The following is a 21,756-nucleotide window of genomic DNA, read 5'->3' on the forward strand; positions in this document are numbered from 1 at the left end:
AAACCTTGTGGAATGCCCATTTTGCAATGTTGTCTGATTTCATTGAAGACCATTGTTTATAATTTCAAAAATCTTGGCAAATATTTATTTTAGATTGGTTTTGCTGTCAGATTTGTTCCGTTTTGAGCCATTAGTTAGAAAGAACTATATTTCAGTAATAATAACTGATTGAATTCTCTGGCTTTTTTCCCTCTCCAGCCACAGGTCCAAATCCTCAGGCTGGCCTCCGCCTTCAGGGACCTGGAGCTCTTCCCAGGGGCCCCCAAATGGATGGGACATGGGCACCATTAGAGAGGGGCGTGACTGCTACATCAAGTAAGTGCCCTATGTTTATAGAAACCGAGGGGGACAGAGGGGGATTGCTCTGTCCCTGATGTTTCAGAGGCTTTGCCAACCTGTGATTATTCCAGCTACGTCACTGCCTCCACACTGTCTCCATCGGTGCGTTCAGAATACAGATTTCTTTTTTTTTTTTGGTTCTCCCTCTACTGCTGCGCTCTCACTGCCCCTGTCGACTCTTTCTCTCTCACGCTCTTGCTCATACACCCACAGTACTCCTTATGCTGTCTCCCAAACGCAGAAGAGGAGTTTAGAGAGTGTGCACTGCTGCAGCTCATTAAATCCACCTGCTCGGGTGCTTTTTTAATTTTTTTTTATTTTTATCTTTATGTTCCTCAAGGACGTTGTTATCATGTTATCAAATTAATTGATCCTTGTTAGCTGGAGCTTGTGGAAATCTGTGCAGACAGGTAAAAAAGGAATTGCTATTGTGTTTGTGTATGGAGTAACAAGTGAGTGTTCTGTCTACAATGAACTGGAGAACATTGTAGTGCATTGTATGTTTTTTAGTAATTGTTTTCATTAAATACTATCAAAATTAATGAACTGTACAGCAGTAAAGTATTCCTTTCTTAAGAAAATATCTATGCATGTATTTCTAGGATGTATGAGAGTGTAGCGTTGTCACACTAGGGTTATGGCACGAGAAGTGTGATGTCAGAGGAGTTATATAAGAAGTGAGGAGCAGTGAAAGTGCTGGATGTGGAGTGTGTCTGCATGAGGCGAATCAGGGAGACTGTTAGGCTGTAGCCTTTGCCTTTTAAATTTGAGAAAGACTCATGAATAATCAAACGTCTTCTTCCCGTGACTGTCTGTGGCTGAGTTTGTGCTGTTTTGGCACCAGGGTGCCGATATGATTGTGTGTGCGTATGTGTGTGTGTGTGGGGGGTCGTTGGAACACATACACAGCCTGCCTGACAGGAGCATATGAATAAAGTAACAAGGCTTTTATATTTAGTAGGTTGCACTTATTTTTTTTTCTCAAATTGTTGTGTACTTTAGAGAGCGTTGCACAATTATTGTGAAGAGGTAGTGAGAGTTCATAAATCATTATCATCAGGCTAACAAAATCTGAAGCAACACTCTTGTTGAATCAGTAGTTCAAAGCTTGAGATGGCAAACTATTAATCTTTAAATATGTCAATTTATTTAACTTTAAATTTAATATATTTTGTAGTTTTCCAAAGTTTGCTTTCTTAGAGCGATACGACACAGAAAAGATATAAATATGTCTTGTGTTCCTCAAAGGTGAAATGGAAATTCCTCAGGACCAACAAATTGTGAATCTCATCAAAGCAGGATTTTGGAGCAAATGTAACAGGATATTGCTTTTAGTAATAGGCTTATGCTCCACTCTTTAGCTTACCCTGCACAGTCAAAACATGCTGCAGGGAAAAATTCTGTGCAATGAGAATCAGGGCAGGCTTGTTGTTCATCTTGTTCTAAAGCTTTTTACGTGGATTGTGGTTTTATATTTAGATGTAGGGAGCTATGCTAGCAGCTAATGGGTATGATTAGGGAGCATCAGATGCATGGCTGTCTGAACAATGGGAAACCAGCCATGTTTAGCAGGTGGCCATGAATTGGAGGGAACAGTTCTCCTCCTGAACGCACAGGTCCATATGTCTTTGGTTTGTGCGTAAGCTGCCGACTTCATCATCGCAAAACTGACAAACAAATGGACTGCATCTTAAAGCAACTTTTTTCAAAGTCTGAAGGGCTACATGCAGTGACTGTTCATAAAGACAAACATAATATTTGCAGAGTGATTACTTGTTAGCAGTGGTGATTTTAGCCTCCGTTTGGGGGTGCTCAAGAAGCACCCCTAAATTTTAACTCAGCACCCCTGAAAAATTGAGAAACCATCATTGCAATTTTGTAAGGAAGCTTAGTTCTCAGACCTTAGATTCACCAAAATATTAAATGCATTTAAATACATTTATTCCAAATATAAATGTGGAATAAATGACTGTCTTAAACGGGCCAGTAAAATCTATGATTTATTTTGCACGAGTCGGATCCTCAACACCACCTGTCAATCAATCCAGCAGGCTTGTCAGCAACTGATCAATCGGTGACCTCAGTTTGTTCCGAAGTGAAACATCACATACCTGCAGGAGCTACACCCCATTTTTTAAATCTGCCAACATAGGCAGGGTTTTGCATTATGAACGCTTTTGAAAAATTGTTAGGATGCGTGAGAAACGGAGTGTGCTCTATTCACACAAGGAGAGCTGTTGTTCAGGTTACTTCTTGTTGCTCTAAAATATTTATTGAATCAAGTGTTTACTTATGTAGGTAAATGTAGATGTTTAACAAGCCATTAAAATGTACAAGAATGCAGGAAATGGCATCTACTTTATTAAAAATTTTAAGGGGGAGTACCCCCCCCCACCACCACCACCACCACCAGTGTGTCCCCACCACATTATCAATGTTTCTGATACCAATGGCCATCGCATTGTTCAAGCTATGCGCTATGGTCAGCACTGGGGGGCTAAGCGTCCCAAAAGGGCATATTCTAGAATTGCCTCTGCTTGTTAGAATTGATTTGTTGCTTTATTTTAAGACAAAATGTGTCACTTCAATATCAAATAATTAAGTGGGATTTTTCCATTTTACATGGAAATGGTACAGTTTAAGCAAACTGATGTTCAAAAGCATCACTTTTTAAAAATCCATGTGACGTTCTAGACCTTATTAAATAAATCTGGTTATACCTTTTATTTTTCAGTAATGTGTTGGATAAACAATTTCATTACAGTATAGCTGTAACTGTCTCTCTGACACTGAAGAGGAACATTTTCTTAATGTTGGCTAAATGTGTTTCTCCCATAAGAACCTTCAGTAAAAATTGTGTTAAGGACAAAATAATGTCACAGTAAAACCATGCTGAACACAAATTTATTTAATAAATTAATCTGAGCTGGGAGCAATATTGAGAACTGAAAATTAATATTTATTGTCTTTGAGTCCATAAGCAATGTTGCAACAAAAGCCCCAGCATGGTTTTATTCAGTAAATTCAGCAGTTTTCGAATGTGGTGTGAAGATCTCACTGTGGCTCATGCAACAAGTGAGGGGTCTTGAGCTGATTTCCAAAATTTATTTTAGACTATTGCTGAAAGCTCAGTTATGCCAAAATGTAGCTCCTTGGCAAAGTGTATACACTTCAACCAGCAACGGTTGGAATTGTTTTTCAGTGGCTCAGAACCTGAAGGATTTAGGAACCACTGGTGTGGATCACAATATGGGCTCAGGGACATTTCTGAAAGCTCTTTTCCATGAACTCAAACCATCACTGCAGCCACAAATGTACAACTTCATTCCAACATGTCAAACTTTTAGGAACCAAACTGTCATCAGCTGAGGTTTTAAGACTGAACCCACTGGTGCAGGCAGGACACTGAAGACTCCAAGGTGTAAAATAAATATAATTTATTCAAATAAACAAACATGCTGGTGGCAGCAAAAATGTACATTTAACAGGAGATTCTGGGAATCACAGGGAGCGAGGTAGGCATGAAGAGACAATGACTAGTTGACGTAGACTTATATACAAATACTAATGAGACTTAAACACAAAACAACTGTGAAGCATCACAGGTGTGGGAAGCAGGGGGTAATCACAAAAGGGAAAGCAGGACAAAAACCCCACACAAGAGGAGGCCACACACCAGGAAAACACAATCCCTATGCAAATCCAGATAAGATAATCTTCCAAACAGTCTGAGAAGACGGAGAAAACTCTTAAGGCTAAAGTATTTAAAATCTGAATGACTGAATGATGGCAGCACGGTGGCGCAACTCGTAGAGCTGCTGCCTCTCAGCAAGCAGGTCCTTGGTTCAAACCCCGGTCCAGGGGCCTTTCTGGGTGGAGTTTGCATGTTCTCTCCGTGCATGCGTGGGTTTTCTCCGGGTACTCCGGTTTCCTCCCACAGTCCAAAAACATGCATGTTAGGCTGATTGGTAACTTTAAATTGTCCCTAGGTGTGAGTGAGAGAGTGAATGATTGTTTGTCTCTATGTGGCCCTGTGATGGACTTGCGACCCGTCCAGGGTGTACCCCGCCCCTCGCACAGTGACTGCTGGACATGGGCACCAGTGACCCCCGTGACCCAAAATGGAATAAGCGGGTAAAGAAAATGGATGGATGGATGGATGACTGAATGATGGACAACACATCCTCAGGACTTGAGCACAGAGAAATGTTGATTGTTAATAGTAAACAGTTAAAGTGACCATCTGGCCATCAGCGTGTGTTTCATGATAAGTACTTGTAATTTATTTTAAAGGGAGCATAATTACTGAGCGGCAGCACGGTGGCGCAACTGGTAGAGCTGCTGCCTCTCAGCGAGCAGGTCCCTGGTTCAAACCCCGGTCCAGGGGCCCTTCTGGGTGGAGTTTGCATGTTCTCTCCGCGCATGCGTGGGTTTTCTCTGGGTGCACCGGTTTCCTCCCACAGACCAAAAACATGCATGTTGGGCTGATTGGTAACTCTAAATTGTCCCTAGGTGTGAGTGAGAGAGTGAATGGTTGTTTGTCTCGTTTGTCTCTATGTGGCCCTGTGATGGACTTGCGAACTGTCCAGGGTGTACCCCGCCCCTCGCACAGTGATTGCTGCACATGGGCACCAGCGACCCCCGTGACCCAAAAATGAAATAAGCGGGTAAAGATAATGGATGGATGGATAATTACTGAGCATTTTATGAAAGTTTAGGACAGACATGCAGGCAATGTCATTATCAAGGAAGTAATTGTTTATTTCAACAAGTTATTGTCAATTTGAGCACTCATTAAAGCAGCAAATAATTTGTATGCTAATCTGACTTTTTAACAAACCCGTGTCTGATCTGCTAAGCTCTGGAATGTCCATGTCTAGGAAAAATAGGGATCTTAAAACTATTATTGTGCAAAATAGAAATAAGCTCATTGTTTTAAATCATGTACAATTAAAATTAAGTTAAGCAAATATTATTGTCTGTAGTGTCTTGTATTAGCGTTCCTTTCTTGGTCGAATATAAGATTTTAAAGTCTTGAAAGTTATTCCAGCTTGAACTTTTTTTTACATTTTCTATAGCGTCAAAATGTTAGAAGAAATTAAGTTATTTTAAGTGAGGCAGACTTAGGGCATGCACTTAAATAAAAATGGCAATCTAAAAGAACGTGTGGGCAAGTTGTGTCAAATACATCATTTGAGGTTCTGCAGGTTTTTGAAAACATTTGAATTAATTTAGCAGTAGTGTCATGTAGCTTGATGCTAATCAGTGGTAATTGATAAACTCTAGGATTTTAAGATCTCCTTGTGGATGAACTTGTAGAACCAATGGTATAATTTTTTTTATTTATACTTTTCCCTCTTTCAGTTTTGAGATATTGAACTGGAAATTACATTTTTATGTATTTCTATGTCTTTGCTATTAAAAAAATAAAACAGCTGGATACTCTTATAAAATATTAGCTGTCAATCAGTCAACATTTCTGAACTTGCTATTCTTTGGCTTTTTTCTTCATGGTCTTTAAAATCTGACTGGCAGATTTCACTGTCTTTGTGCCATGAGAGATTAATTGTTGGTATTTAGCAGTGAATAGAATGTGTGTTTAAAAATAACTGTGAATTACACACTGTCTTGCCAAGAGCTTTAATTAACCAACATTGTTGGCGCCATATGGAGTTGCTGCTGCTGGTTCTACAGTCGTGGATGTGAAGAGACGCTAAAAAAAATTAAATCTCAAAATGTGTGAGAGTTGCTTACAATTTGTGCATATTTCTGAAAGCTTGAAATACTGAGAAAAAAAATGTTGTAGATTGTCTCAATGATTGATCAGCTCAAGGTGATTGACGGATAAATCTCTGGTCAGATGTTCAAATTGCAGAAACATATTTATTTTTTGTTATACGCTCATGTACACTCATGTAGCTAACTGGTTGGCCAGCTCTGTAAACTAGAAATTAGCATCACTTATAAGCATCACTTATACTTAAAAATGTACATTTTAACTATTTGTTCAAACATTCTTCTAAAAAAACCCACAATTGTTCAGATCTCTTATTGCATTAAATGGTTATTTACATAAAATTCTAGTTACAGTGAACCCTTGTTTTTCACTGGGGTTACGTTCCAAAAAGAACCTGTGATAGGCGAAATCCGTGAAGTAGTAACCTTTTTTTTTTTTACAATTATTATACAATGAAATACTCCATAATACATTCAAACCAAAGAACAAAACCTTTTTACAGGCCCAAGCATTTGTTTAACAAATAAAAGTACTGTATAAACGTTTTTTTACAAATAACTACTGTACTGGAGAGACTGTTTAGCCAATCAGAATGCAGAACACAATGCACGATGCAAATCTGTGGCAGCGAGACCGTGAAAGGTGAACCGCGTTATAGCGAGGGTTCACTGTATTTGCAACCACAAAGAGCAGCAGTTGCAGCTAACAGTAGCACTTTCAGCTGTAACATTTCCACCTTAATGTTTGTAATGGAAAAAAGATTGTTATGTAAAGGTTTAAAATTAGTGTTTGAATGAGCTACTATGGGCTGTTCAAGCTTGGAGCACTAATCTGGGTATTGAATCAAGCTTGGTCAGGCTGTTAGCTCATGAATCGAGACAAATATAAACCGAGGTTGGCCAAAGAGCTATATGTAACAAGTAATATATTAATATTTGTAGACTTTTCACAGGATCCCACTTCAAAAGGTTTGGACTATTGCTTTAATAGTATGCACAGCACCACACTAAAGTGACTCATAATGTGTCAAAGAAAAGCTAATAAATGTTTACTCATTCCTTTAGCCACCTCTCCCAGAGCAGCTCCCTGGAGGAAGTCCGTCTAAATGGAGACAAGTTTGTGCCGCCGGCGCCCCGGAAGGTGGACATGAGGCGAGACCCCGTGCTCGGCTTTGGATTTGTGGCCGGCAGTGAGAAACCCGTAGTGGTCCGCTCAGTCACACCAGGTAACGTGACCCGTCAACACTGACTCATTCAGTCTGCAGCCACAGCTGCATGAACATGGGATGAACTACTCTGAAAATGTAGCTTGGAGGAAAATCCACTTATGCTGATGATTCACTGATTTTAACAGCAGTGGATGAGTAAGCGTCAAGTAGAGCTTTGAGCCAGAATACAGAACACTTCAAAAATTGAGACCACTGCGTACAATTTCAGTGCCTGAAGTTTGGTGTGTTGGCAGGGGGTCCGTCTGAAGGCAAGCTGATCCCAGGGGATGAGATCATCATGATTAATAATGAGCCAGTCAGTTCAGCTCCCAGAGAGAGAGTCATCGACCTCGTCAGGTAAACCTGAAGTCAATCCTGTTGTTGATAATTGAATAACAGAAGAACAAGCAATTTATTGGTAATTCCACTCAAATGTCTTTAGCTTAACTATTTACTATTTTTTGTCATCAGCTATTTAACATTCATTGACATGTGGTTGATGGCTGCATCCATCATTCTACTGTATTTTGTTTTGTTTATATCATTCTGGAGTGCTTCAGTATAAAACATAATATTTCCCGTGGGCAGAATCATTATCCGAGCCACCTGTTTCATTCAGTGCGATTCAGTCATGTGCCGGTGTTGACATTTTTGAGCAGCCCAGTATATTATTTACTGACACTCCTGAGCTACATGCATCTGATCCTTGTCTGACCTGTGTGTCAAACTGTAAACAGGGAAAAGTGCCCATGTGGTGGTTAATTCAATGGACTCGGTCTGGGGGGCAAATCAGATTTGTTAGGATCACCACTGGGGAACAACATTTTTCTTTCAACTGAGTTCCAAAAGTACTTAAAAGGAACGATAGTTTTGTTTTTGTAATTGATGAGCATTAATTTTTTTACGTCATTTTGTTCATTTTCTTTTGTGTCCTGCAGGAGCTGCAAGGAGTCCATATTGCTGACTGTCGTTCAGCCATACCCTGTGAGTTCCTCCTCTGTGAATGAAGTTCTAATGAGCCATTGGTTCTTTTGGATCTGATTATTTTGTTGACTCAAAGAAAGCAAGTCATTAATCACACCGTATGTTTGCGCTGGCATGGAACCAGTTGAGCCTTAGTTAAAGTGTTGGAGCCATGTGTAACTCGAAGGAAGTCCAACCGCCAAAGCCCTTTTCTGACTCCTCTGATACTGAGGAGCCAGATCCACAAAAGACCTCTTATGAACCTGCCACATCAACATTTCCTAAATGCACAAAGCAACAGATGGTGGTGAGCACACAGTGCCAGAAGTGTGCGCTCTATGCAACCTTTGTTTGCACTTCACATAATAAGTCAGTAGAAATAGACCTATGCTTGAATTCCTTCCAAAAATGCCAGTGCATGATTGGAAAAAAAAAAAAAAAAAACGCATTGGGCAAATTTTTGTAATTCATGAAACTCATTGTAAAGTTTTCTTGTTCTGCAGTTTCAGTGTTTCAGAGTAAATTTTTTAAAATTTGATTCAGTTGCAAAAAACGCACAATAAAGTACCTAAAAGATTGTGCTCTTAAAAATCACCCTGTCATATTTTTTCCTTCTTGCAAGAGGATTTGCTTACCTGAATAAACTGATGGCAGAAGGGCATTGTCCTTCTTTTGCCTCAAAGAATGTTGCCTTAATTGCATCAGCCACAAGAGGAGTTATAAAAGCCTGCGATGTTCTAAGAAGGAATTACATGACTCATTTCTGAGGAAGCAAATTGTCCTTAAAATACTTGTTCTTTTTTGTTGTTTTTTCATTTAAGTCACCCAAATCAGCATTTATCAGCGCGGCCAAAAAGGCTAAGTTAAAGACCAATCCTGTCAAAGTCCGCTTCGCTGAGGAGGTCATCATCAATGGACAAGTCCCAGTAAGTAACACCAAACGCCGTTTATTCATTAGGCATTCAGCTTCTGAAAGGGTTATGACAAATATGAAGTTGCATCAGTTCAATTATAATAACTCAAACTAAAGAAAAAAGTAGATGGACAAATAACAATGCATTATTTAATTTTAATGAAATGTTATGCTATTAAAGTATTGGACAAAACCCAGTTTGCAGTTTTAAATTTGCATATCAAACAGATAACTGACAGTAGGTCACGAGATGTGAGAATATTTTTTGGTCCAAAAGCCTTTTGGTCGTTCTTTTATATTCCTGCATTATTTAATTCTCTATAAATGAGTTTTTCCCAGCCAACATCGCTGCACTGCAACAGTTTAACAGCCTTCAGTTATTTAAAAAAGAGAGATTTGTTAATCATATTAATTTTATTCTCTCCCCAGGAAATGGTCAAAGACAACTCCCTGCTTTTTATGCCAAATGTTCTGAAGGTGTATCTAGAGAATGGGCAGACTAAATCATTTAAATTCGACAGCAACACATCCATTAAGGTAGGTGCTGGGAAGAAGCTCCTTTCAAAGTGAAAAGCTCTTACGTAATTTAAAGTGATGTTCGGTTTTCACATTCTGAGGTGCAGCCTCTTTTCTTAATGATGACATTCAGAACTTTATTGAAATTCAAACTTGTGATTCAATTAAAAAAAGCATTTGAGCGGTGAGAAGTTTGTGATTCACATTTGCATTTTGTTATTTTATTGCAATTGGAATTATGATTATTTATGGGAAAAATGCTCATGCTTTTATGTCCTCAGCTGTGAAAATGATTTAATGTTGTGGCTCTGAGCTGAGAACATGGAAGTTGCTGCATCTGCACCGTTCTTATCGTTGAATTAACTATGACATTGTCTATGTGAAAGGACGTCATCATGACCCTGCAAGAAAAGCTATCCATTAAGTGCATTGAGCACTTCTCTCTGATGCTGGAGCACAGAGCTGAGGGGTCTGCCAGCAAACTCATGCTCCTGCATGAACAGGAGATGCTAACTCAGGTAAGACTTCTGCCATCTTGAATGATGCCAAAAAGGGGGGGAAAGCAGTGTTTAGCTTTTTGTTGTATAACAGAAACAAAACTGTATTCTTATAGTATGAGTAGTGGAAAAAAAGGTTAATTATTTGTGCAAAAACAGAGATTCAAAGTGAAGATCTAAAAATATTAATTTAGTTATGGGAGAAACCATGAGTCACTTGGTCACATGAAAGAAACTACTTCTTGTTAGTTAGTTTATAGTTTTATTTTTACTGGAGCTGATAAATTTATTTATTTCTGTGTTCAGTTTTGATGTTAAGCTAATCATCACCATGTTTCACTTATGCCCATTATGTAAAGACAAAACACCTCCTGACCAGGGCTTAATTTGTAAACGGATTAATGCCAGAGCACAGTGGGCAGGTCGGCTGGGAGGGTGGGGGTTGGGATGGATGGGAGGGTCAGGGGGTCATCCCCAAGAAAATTTTGAAGAAAGTAGATGCAATTTCCTACAAAACGGATTCCAAAAAAGTTGGGACACTAAACAAATTGTGAATAAAAACTGAATGCAATGATGTGGAGATGGCAATTGTCAATATTTTATTCGTAATATAACATAGATGACAGATCAAAAGTTTAATCTGAGTAAATGTAACATTTTAAAGGAAAAATATGTTCATTCAAAATTTCACAGTGTCAACAAATCCCAAAAAAGTTGGGACAAGTAGCAATAATTGGCTGGAAAAGGGAAATTGAGCATATAACGAACAGCTGGAAGACCAATTAACACTGATTAGGTCAATTGACAACATGATTGGGTATAAAAAGAGCTTCTCAGAGTGTCAGTGTCTCTCAGAAGCCAAGATGGTCAGAGGATCACCAATTCCACCATTGTTGTGCAGAAATATAGTGCAACAATACCAGAATGGTGTTACCCAGCATAAAATAGCAAAGACTTTTAAGTTATCATCATCAACCGTGCATAACATCATCAAAAGATTCAGAGAATCTGGAACAATCGCTGTGCGTAAGGGTCAAGGCCGTAAAACTCTACTGGATGCTCGTGATCTCCGGGTCCTTAAACGTCACTGCACCTCAAACAGGAATGCCACTGTCAAGGAAATAACAGATTGGGCTCAGGAATACTTCCAGAAAGTGTTGTCAGTGAACACAATCCACCGTGCCATCCACCGTTGCTAGCTGAAACTCTACAGTGCAAAGAGGAAGACATTTCTAAGCAAGCTCCACAAGCTCAGACGTTTGCACTGGGCCAGGGGTCATTTAAAATGGAGTGTGGCAAAATGGAAGACTGTTCTGTGGTCAAATGAGTCATGATTTGAAGTTATTTATGGAACACTGGGACGCCATGTCATCCGGACCAGAGAGGACAAGGATAGCCCAAGTTGTTATCAACGCTCCGTTCAGAAGCCTGCATCACTGATGGTATGGGGTTGCATGAGCACTTGTGGCATGGGCAGCTTGCATGTCTGGAAAGGCACCATTAATGCAGAGAACTATGTTCAGGTTCTAGAACAACATATGTTCCCATCTAGACGTCATCTCTTTCAGGGAAGACCCTGCATTTTTCAACACGATAATGCCAGACCACATTCTACAGCAATCACAACATCATGGCTACGTAGGAGAAGGATCCGGGTACTGAAATGGCCAGCCTGCAGTCCAGATCTTTCACCTATAGAGAACATTTGGCGTATTATAAAGAGGAAGGTGCGACAAAGAAGGCCCAAGATGATAGAACAGTTAGAGGCCTGTATTAGACATGAATGGGAGAGCATTCCTATTTCTAAACTTGAGAAACTGGTCTCCTCTGTCCCCAGACGACTGTTGAGTGTTGTAAGAAGAAGGGGGGATGCCACACAGCAGTAAAAATGGACTTGTCCCAACTTTTTTGGGATTTGTTGACGCCATGAAATTTGGAAACAACAGATTTTCCCCTTAAAATGATACATTCTCTCAGTTTAAACCTTTGATCTGTGATTTGTGTTCTATTCTGAATAAAATATTAGATGTTGGCACCTCCACATCATTGCATTCAGTTTGTATTCACAATTTGGTTAGTGTCCCAACTTTTTTGGAATCTGGTTTGTACATTTTGATGTATTTCAATGGGTTATTAAACATCTATGTTTACCTACATTTGTAAACACTCCACTTCTGTCAAGCATCCTCACCCCCTCTCCCTTACTTGATGGTTACGAGCCGAGACTTTTCCACTGAACTTACTGTCCAACTTCACGTGAAACCTTCAGGAACCTCCTCCGTCTGTTCATTGCTGCTGCCTGTGGGCTCCTGCCCACATACGACTGCCTGGTTAGGTCATTGGACACTCACCCCCACCACTCTTTTAGGGGCGGAGACATTTTTTAAGGATAGAGGTGGGAAGCCTTCCTTGAAGAGGCAGCTCGTGTCTGATATTAAGAAGTTGTAAGTGGCTGTTGTGTTTAAAATGAGTGTTTATGTAATTATTTTCAGTTTGCAGATTTAATATAAGTTTTATTTGTTCAAGGCAGTCATATTTGTTCATAACGTTATTATTAGTAAGCCTGAAAGTTACTGGATCCAAGCAAACTGTTACTGGAACGCACCCTGTCAAAATAAGAGAGTTCCTGGATCCTGTTCTGGCAGAATCCGGTTCAAATGAAGCACTGCTCCTGACTAATTGGTTCGTTCTATCTATCATGCTCTAGGTGACACAGAGGCCAGGGTCACACAAGATGAAGTGCTTCTTTCGAATCACTTTTGTCCCAAAGGATCCAGTGGACCTGCTGAGGAGAGATGCCATAGCCTTTGAGTATCTCTACGTTCAGGTAAAAAAATGAACACCTAGTTTTTGGTGAAGTTAAATCGTTTGTGTCTTTTGTTTGTAATATGACAACAAACATGGTCAGAACTTGGATGTAGTTTCTTCTCACCATTTTTTATTTGTTTGTTTTCTTTCATTCCATGACAAGAGGAGTCAATAAAAGTAACCTCTTTCTGTCTTTTCCTTCTCTGCTTCATCCAGAGCTGTAACGATGTGGTACTGGAGAGATTTGGGTCAGAACTGAAATATGACACAGCCCTCCGTCTGGCTGCCCTGCAAATGTACATTTTAACCATCAATACCAAACAGACTCAGAAAGTTTCCCTGAAGTATATTGAGTAAGTAGTTTGGATTTTAAAAAGCACTGAGCTTACTGGAGTCCACTGTTTCCTGACTCTGAACTATTCTACTTCATCCAATAAACTGTTTTGGCTCTCAGAGATGCTGCAACATGTGGGGTGCTGTCAAACAAACAAGAAAACTGATCTTACCGTTCTGTTTTATTGGTTGGTTATGAAAATTATGTCAGCAAATCTAATCAGTGCAGCAACTCTGAATTATGTTAGTGTTGACTGTGTTTCATATTGATGGCTCTTTTTGAACTGTGCATTCACAGGAAGGAGTGGGGTTTGGCCTTGTTCCTACCACCTGCTGTGCTGTCAAGCATGAAAGAGAAGAATATTAAAAAAGCAATTACCCACATCTTGAAAACCAACCAAAACTTGGTGCCACCTGGTAAAAAGGTAGAGGCTGAACTCTTTTCTGTTTTCTTTGTGCCACATCTGACTCACTTATACCACCTAGTGGGGGGTTAAAATCTATACTAATGGTCAAAGATGGTTTTTAACAATTTATCTTGATTTTTTTCCTACTTTATTTGTAATTGTCCATCTTATTCATTGCCCCCTCCCCCTTTCTTCAATACAGCTGACTGCCTTGCAGGCAAAGGTACATTATCTGAAGTATCTCAGTGACTTGAGGCTTTATGGGGGACGTGTGTTTAAATCAACCCTGGTTGTAAGTAACACCATCTTCCAACCACACACATGCAGCTGAAACCACATTGCTGCTCAGTCACACGTAGATAATGATGCACGTGGTATCTCTTCCTTTTTACAGCAAGGGGAGAAGCACACAGAAGTAACTTTGCTGGTAGGACCCAAATATGGCATCAGTCATGTGATAAACACCAAAACTAATCTTGTGGCACTTCTGGCCGACTTCAGCCATGTGAACCGCATTGAGATGTATTCAGAAGATGAGAACAGAGTTAGAGTGGAGCTACATGTCCTAGATGTGAAGGTTAAACATTTTGTCTATTTATCCTAAGAAAGCTCTGTCCATTGGTCTTTATAACCTCATTACAATACCTAATGTCCTATTATTTCATTATTTCCATCTGATTATCTGCTTCTTTCACAGCCCATAACTCTTCTAATGGAGTCTGTTGATGCGATGAATCTGGCCTGTTTGACTGCTGGCTACTACAGATTACTCGTGGACTCTCGACGTTCCATCTTTAACGTGGCCAAAAACACAAACAGTACGAAAACAAGTGCATACGAAAGAGCTATAAGATGATTCAGCAGAATGTGCTGTATTTTTTTTTTTTTTTAAATGTTTGTTTTCTGGTTCCTCTTTGCAGGCAACCCTGCTAAAGTGAAGCAAAACTTTCAGGCCATCGAGTGCACGTACAGCATACCCCATAAAAGCTGTGAAGACAGAAACAACCAGAGGTGCAGCCAAGAATATTTGGAACAGGAGTGTGAATATCTCAACCACAGCAGGTGTGAAAGTCAACCTGTGTACATAACAGAGATCCACCAGCCCCAGCATCCAGTGCACATGTTGGACAGAGCAGAGTGCTGTAGACCTCCGTGTTCTCAAACTTATCTCAACCTCCCAAGACCCAAACCCCAGGACTCCTCCAGGAATGCCAAGGTTTCCTTCATATTTGGGGACCCTCCTTTGGACAGCGTGAACCCCCAAAATCTGGGCTACCAGAGACTAATGGATGAAGGCCCAGAAATTGCAGACAATCACAGCCACATGTATAGGCGCCTTGAGGAGGATTATAAAATGATGGATGCTTTAGAGGAAGGCTATCAGTACTCCACCAAAATCTTTGGTCCTACGGAGTGCATCGAGGAGCCACTGCTGCATGACATCTGCTATGCAGAGACGACCGATGATGCAGAGGACGAGGATGACATCAGCTGTGAGGAGGACATGGTGATGAGTGACATTGACAAGCCTATGTTGCTTACACTCTCAGGGTCCAGCGATGACATAATTGACTTGACCTCCCTCCCTCCACCACCGGAGGTAAACGATGAGGAGGACAATGACGTGCTGCTGCACTCTCTGAACATGGCCATTGCTGCTCCTCCTCCTGGTTTCAGGGACAGCTCAGATGAAGATGAACAGCAGGGAGCTGGGACTCGGGCCAAGGGAGCCTGTAATGATATTCCAGTGTCTCTAATAGATTCAGTGCCCACCCACCGAGCAGAGGGACCTGGGGAGCCTCTGGACGATGCAGTGGTGTCTACCTTACAGGCACTTGAAGCACTGGCTGCTTCTGAAGAACAGAGTCCGGCCCAGTCAGAGAGTAGCACAGGTTCTCCTTATACTATTGTAACTTTCATCCATTAACATTATTCACATTCCAGCCATTCACTTATGATTTGCTGTTTTTTTTGTGTTTTTTTTTTTTAATAAAGCCCATTCTGTTTTGTTTCCATTTGTGAGTATTTTGTCATTCGTTTGAAAATGTGGACATTTGTATTCATCAGTTATTTGCTGCCTTTTGTGTTTTGTTTTGCTCATTTCCATAGTCCGCAATGTAATAGGTTTATTACAAATCAATTAAAAAAAATTGGGAATAAAAAATCTTAAATAGCCGTCACAAACATGCCCAAAATTATAGTTTTACTTTTATCTTTATAAGGGAAAAAATAACTTTTTTTAACCTGGAACTGAGTTAGCTCTTTGTAAAATTGAAGACTGCCTCTCTGCAATCACGTTTTAAAGCGATAGTTCATGCTGGTTTGAAGAAGGGTTATGTGGAAATATGAATATTTATTATCCCACCTGCTGTATAGATAGAACAGCCTCAGTTAAGAGAAATGGTTTAATTCTGAACAAAGTGATGAGCTAACTGCTAACAAGACAAAAATCAGTGGACATCACCATCTTATGACAAGTCCTAGTACAAAAATGTCATGGAGGTTTTTTCATTCATTCAACCTTTATTTAGACAGGTTAATCCCATTGAGCCTCGAGGACTCATTTACATGAGAGACCTGGACCTGAAGTTTACTTAAATGCCCCTTAATAAACCTTTATTGACCATCAGTTTGCATTATCTGTTACTTTCATAGAATACTGTGGTTATTTTGAAGTGCAAATGACAGCAGATTAGCATTTTTCATGGCTAATGGGGTACTTCCAACAAGAAGCTAAATTAAACTTCTGCCTAAAAAACTGTGTAATGTGAAAATGGTGATATAATATAATAGTGCTTTCATAAACATGAAATGAATATACAAAAGATGCACGATTGTGGTTGTTTTAAGAAGTCAGAAATCCAATTTGGTTTTGAACCTGCTCAGACCAGCTGGTCAGAATTAAACTCTATAAACTGAGGTCTTTAAAATGGCTATCTAATGCAGGTAAAGATATAGTCCATAATCTTCCCACATAATCCCATTTTTATCTATATTGTAATAATGGTAAATTGAATTAGAATTAAGATAATTTTTGTATCACTTCAGGATGATCACGTGTTCTTCTCATTCATTAGGTTAGTTCATGAACATACAGGATGAGTGATGATCTGAAACTAGGACAGAGCTTTTTGAATTCATGAATTTAGACTGTAATTTCAGCAGAATGCCTTGAAACTACTCTGGTTTCATGATCTGCATTACTTTAGTGTCACTGCACTCAGAGCCAGACAACAGCTTTGTATTATAACATGTCACACACAAAGAGTCTTTGCTTTTTAAATCTGTCATTGTGTCAACTCAGGCTTTAATTATGCTTCATGTATTCATTCACTAGCAACCAATATGTCTTAACATGCTCATCAACACCATTTAAAAAAAAGTATGTCTTCTTTTTTATTTCCACAAAGCACTGAGCAATGGTAATGCCTGAAACTTAAAATAATTATTTTGTAGCACCAAATTATAATGAATCTGTATCATCCTAAATTTAATCTAAAATTATATTTTTCTACAACATTTTACCACCTACAACCCTCCAGAACATTGCTTTAGTATTGTGTAAGCTTACCAACATTTGGATATTTTACAGAATTAACACTTTTGCTGAATTGCAGGTGGGATAAAACATTCCAATAATTTTTATCTGTTACTGTTGTTCAATTGTATTTTCATAATCATGTTAATTTGCATAGTCATTACCCCTAATGTCTTCTTGATATCTCCAGTGTGCATTAGAAGAAATTTGTTAACAAGGTCTTGTCTTTCTGTGATACACAGGTGTAGAAATATCACGAGCATTTAGCCCGGAGTCTTCAGATTCTGGCAATGAGACCAACTCCTCTGAGATGACAGAGAGCTCCGAGCTGGTTGCTGCTCAGAGACATTCCGAGAATCACCTGAGGATGCATGCAGCCATGCCACAAGGATACCACGCCATAAATGAGAAAAGAGCAGAGGGAAACACAGGTGTTGAGCATCAGGGGGAGGCAAAGTCTGCCGTTGCCTCCTCACAGATTTTTCACTCAGAAGGGGGTGAGATGGAACCAGAGACTATGGAAATAAAGTCAGTCAGGGACTACTTCACTAAGATGCACTTGGGCTCATTAATGAGCAGACAGAAAGGGAAACAGAGGGAGACGGAGAGCGGTATCCAAGGAGATGCGTGCGATTCCTCTGATCAATCCCATATTACTTCTCCAGATTCAGCTAAAGAGGAGGCCCCCCATCTTGTTGGGAAGTACAACGCTTTCACTGTGAGAGATTCCTACTACATGAACCAACTTGATCTGGGGCGAACTCACTGTAAAGAAAGGCAGCAGAAATGGCAGCAGAGAGCACCAGGAAACAAAATGGCAGAGAATCTCTCACCAGAATGTGCAAATGACTCACAGGCTTCCCACGCAGATAGGCTGACAGCAAAGGCAGAGAAACAAGACTTAGATGAAAGAAGCCAACAGTTAAATGCCCATCTTTTTTCCCCATCCAAAGGGCCCTTCCCTGCAGAAAGTGATGCAGCTTCACACGAGAACAAGCAGAAGCAGATAAAGTCTTCACAGTCAGAGCAAGAAGTCACACGTTTATATGATTTCCATGTTAGCAAGCGCATGTCATCAATTCAAAGCGAGGCGGTTCATTCTCTCCAAAGCTCTCAATGCTCCTCTATAGATGCTGGATGTAGCACTGGCAGCAGCAGCTGTGTCACACCCATGGATTCCCCACTTTGTGCCACTGACAATATGCATGTACTATCAGAGACTTCACTCAAGGGGATGAGTTATGTCGCTGCTGAGGAGAAGGTGTATGGACCTGCAGCGCAGGGGAAGGCTGGACATCCAATGGACCACACCCTGCTGAGGAAGATCCATGCAGCTACCAGCACTGAGTCAGGCTTTGGAAGCACACGTGACAGCGGTCACAGAGTGCCCAAAATGAAAGAAACCACAGGTAAGACGAAACAAGAGGGGGCCGCTCTAATCTGTGTCTAAATAAGCACATAAATAGAGCCAAGAAAGTCCACCTCAGAAGCTAAAATAGAAACACATTTTGCTTTTCTTCTTGTGGCATCCAAAAATGTATTGGCCTTAAACAATTAGTCTACTAGCTTCAATTTTTCTAGTAAATTTGGTAAATAAAACACAAGCTTTTTGCTGGAGCTGGAGAAAAATACTGTTGGACAGTCTACAAATGGGTTGTGTGAAGTTTTCTAGGAAACTATCCTCATCCTAACATCTGTAATATATTTGGAGTTATTGATGCTTAGAATTAATTTTAATAAATGTTATCAACTGCAAATACAATGGAAATATCTTCCACATTCACTGTGCTGAATGAGTTCCATAAATAAGTGATTATAAAACTAGATTATTGTGCATTTCTAGAAACCATCAAAGGGTGGACAACTTACTTTATTTCTCAAGTCTGTTTGTGATTTTATTTCTCTCTAATGAAAAGTTTTATTACAAAACCAGTGTTGATGTCTTGATAAAGAGATTACGTCATCCTCAAATTTATTATGTAATATGAAAGTGTGGCAAATATTTCATATTTTTAGCTCAACCATAATAACAGAAACTGAGGATAATTATACATACACAAATAGGTAAGTCCCAAAAAAAAGTCCCAGAAAGTATCCAGCTATTGAAAGTGAAACCAGCCTTTATTAAATGACTACTGACCATGGTCCCTTGTTTATGTTAAATATAATGCTACATCTATGAGTTTTTGAGGCACTTGAGAGCACAGTTAGTAAAATAAAATGCTGCTTTCATATTTTGAAACAGCATGGATAAGAGAAATCCAAGTGTTGAAAATAAAAGGGTTGTATTTAGAGTTGTATAGGATTGCAGTGTTGTATGTAGGGCTGTACTTTAAACTAAAACATCATGAGAACAAAAGGAAAAACCATGTCTGCAGAAGGGGATTGAGAAGTAACTGACACCATGGTGATAAAGGCAAAACATTTGATCCACTACAATAATGCTCATAAAACCATTTCCCCACTGTTCCTTCAGTTTCTTAAAAGCAGGCCTCTCAAGTCTTATTTTAGCTTGGAACAAAATTTATTTTCTAGCAGATGATGGTCTGGAGACATGTAGCCTAAATGTCTGACGATTTACTCATTTTTATTAGTCTCTCTGTTTGAAGAGACCTTATTTATTTATTTGTCTATTTATTTTAAATCGCAACGTAACCAGTAAATTTGTTTTACATTGTGTGAAAAACTGAATGAGATGTTCTAATGAAGAGTGAAGTTGTGATGTCTTTGTTGAAAATTCTATTAATTTTTGTTGTTTTACACAGAACTAAATAAGCTAGATAATCTATTTGCATAAAAGACTTTTGAAAAGAATCCTTTTGATACGTAACGGTTCTCTCTGTTTTCCTACTACCCCTAGTGTAGCTTGCACACAGCTGAAGAAGACTGGGAAAGAGTCATCTCTCACTCTCTGTAATGAGACCAGTACCACCTCCACAATCATGTCACCTTTATCTTTACGAAGTAGCACAGAGCCCAGCGAGGTAACACTGGCCAGCCCTGAGCCCAACCTATCTTCATGCGACCTGGCAACAAGTAGCCTCAGGAAGCCGCACAGGGTTCACATGCTCAAAAGGAGCTGGAGCACCTTAATGCCAGGTTCCAAGAGCTTGGAAGTACTGATAGGAAAGACCAAAGCCACACTTACAGGAAAGATTGGTGGTCCGAATCTGCAGTCTCAAGATCCCCAAAAAGAGCAAAGAGGGTTCTTTGCCAAAACCTTACCCAAGAGTTTGTCCCAGGGATCAGTTGCCTCCGATTCGACTGGAAGACGACTGCAAACAGGAGTCTCGCTGCTGCTGCTGGAGTCAACAGCTCCGAGGTCAGACGCAGGAACGTGGCGGTGCCGTGGGCCGTTCAGTCACTGCTTCCTCAGGAAAGCTTCAAACGCTCAAGGTAGTGATGAAGATAAAGAAGTGTGTTCACATGCCCTGTTTTCTGAGAGCTCCGTTTCTTCTGGCTGCAAGAAAACTGCGGCCTTGAAAGCAGGCTGTAAAGCTGAAGAAAACAACGTGCCCTCGTCTGTGAGCACCTTGGGTCTCAAAGACAGGCTAGCTTATATAAATTCAATGAAGGGAAAAACCTATAGCCTTCACACAGGATTTGCACTTGCACGGAAAGATGCCTTAGATATGATCAGTGTGTTGCGTTGCAGTGTGAGACATAGGTCCAAAGGTGATGTACCTGAGGTCAGTGAGGCTGACATGGAGATGCTCTCCCAGCTGCTTTCACTGCAGGCCAAAACGCTGAGCTCCGCCTGCAGTCAGATGGCAACGGAGTACAGCAGCCCAGAGGAGCTGCTGCTCACCCTGACACACAGTTTCCATACACTGTGTTGCTTAGCGCAAGCCTGCATGTCACTAGTGGAGGGTCTGAGCAGTGAGAGCGAACGCAATGAGGTGGTAGTGAAGGTGGACGAGGTCGTGATGAACTACGTGTGTCTGCTGAAAGCTGCTGAGGTGGCTGCAGGAGGCTCCCCCGATGACCAAAGTGTGAATGCATTGATACATTATTCTGCCACCATTTCTGTTCTTATAAACACACTAACCAACTCACTGGAAACACTGCTCAACAAAAAACTGTTGTTTTCTTCTGATTGTTGATTTTTAAGCCATACATGTGGGACATGGGTTTTAAAACCCAATGTGAATTGCTGTGAAAAAAATCTCACCTTGTCTATACACTATTTTATTATCTAAAGAATTTATGAAATTATATGAATTAAAGTTTTAAAGAGAGATTATATAAAGCCCTCAATTAAAAAACACTAATGACCTCCCTCTCAAGTACATTATTTAATATTATATAATAAGGATTATTTTAATGGTTTATTGATTATATGAAGAGATGTAAATTATTATTATTATATGCGTATCTTGTTTATAAACTGTACAAAATTCTATTATGTTGGAGAAATGCATACACTATACAAAGTTCTAAACAAATCATTGCACAAGACAAGATGTTAAAATATTACTGTAAGGCGTACAACTTTTTT

At 39.9% G+C, this 21,756-nt stretch overlaps 1 protein-coding gene across 1 annotated transcript; it reads left to right on the forward strand.

Annotated features, from left to right (window-relative positions):
- Window positions 1-212: 212 nt before the first annotated feature.
- Window positions 213-21,380, forward strand: frmpd4 (FERM and PDZ domain containing 4). Its single transcript, XM_037687006.1, has 16 exons — window positions 213-315; window positions 7,141-7,301; window positions 7,538-7,640; window positions 8,222-8,267; window positions 9,068-9,172; window positions 9,589-9,696; window positions 10,062-10,193; window positions 12,880-12,999; window positions 13,197-13,333; window positions 13,612-13,738; window positions 13,923-14,012; window positions 14,115-14,297; window positions 14,418-14,538; window positions 14,641-15,612; window positions 17,501-18,667; window positions 20,124-21,380. The coding sequence occupies exons 1-16, from the start codon at window positions 278-280 to the stop codon at window positions 21,359-21,361; spliced, it is 4,848 nt and encodes a 1,615-aa protein (XP_037542934.1). The 5' UTR covers window positions 213-277; the 3' UTR covers window positions 21,362-21,380.
- Window positions 21,381-21,756: the final 376 nt, after the last annotated feature.

The sequence above is a fragment of the Nematolebias whitei genome, chromosome 13 (assembly GCF_014905685.2).
Source record: "Nematolebias whitei isolate Nwh7 chromosome 13, NemWhi1, whole genome shotgun sequence".
Lineage (NCBI taxonomy): Eukaryota > Metazoa > Chordata > Actinopteri > Cyprinodontiformes > Rivulidae > Nematolebias > Nematolebias whitei.

Bases quoted from the DNA above. Each gene is read 5' to 3' on its own strand.
- frmpd4 (XM_037687006.1), top strand. From the start codon at position 278: ATGGGCACCATTAGAGAGGGGCGTGACTGCTACATCAA. The intron at 316-7,140 runs GTAAGTGCCCTA...TCATTCCTTTAG, and splicing joins GGGCGTGACTGCTACATCAA to CCACCTCTCCCAGAGCAGCT. The intron at 13,739-13,922 runs GTAGAGGCTGAA...TCTTCAATACAG, and splicing joins TGGTGCCACCTGGTAAAAAG to CTGACTGCCTTGCAGGCAAA.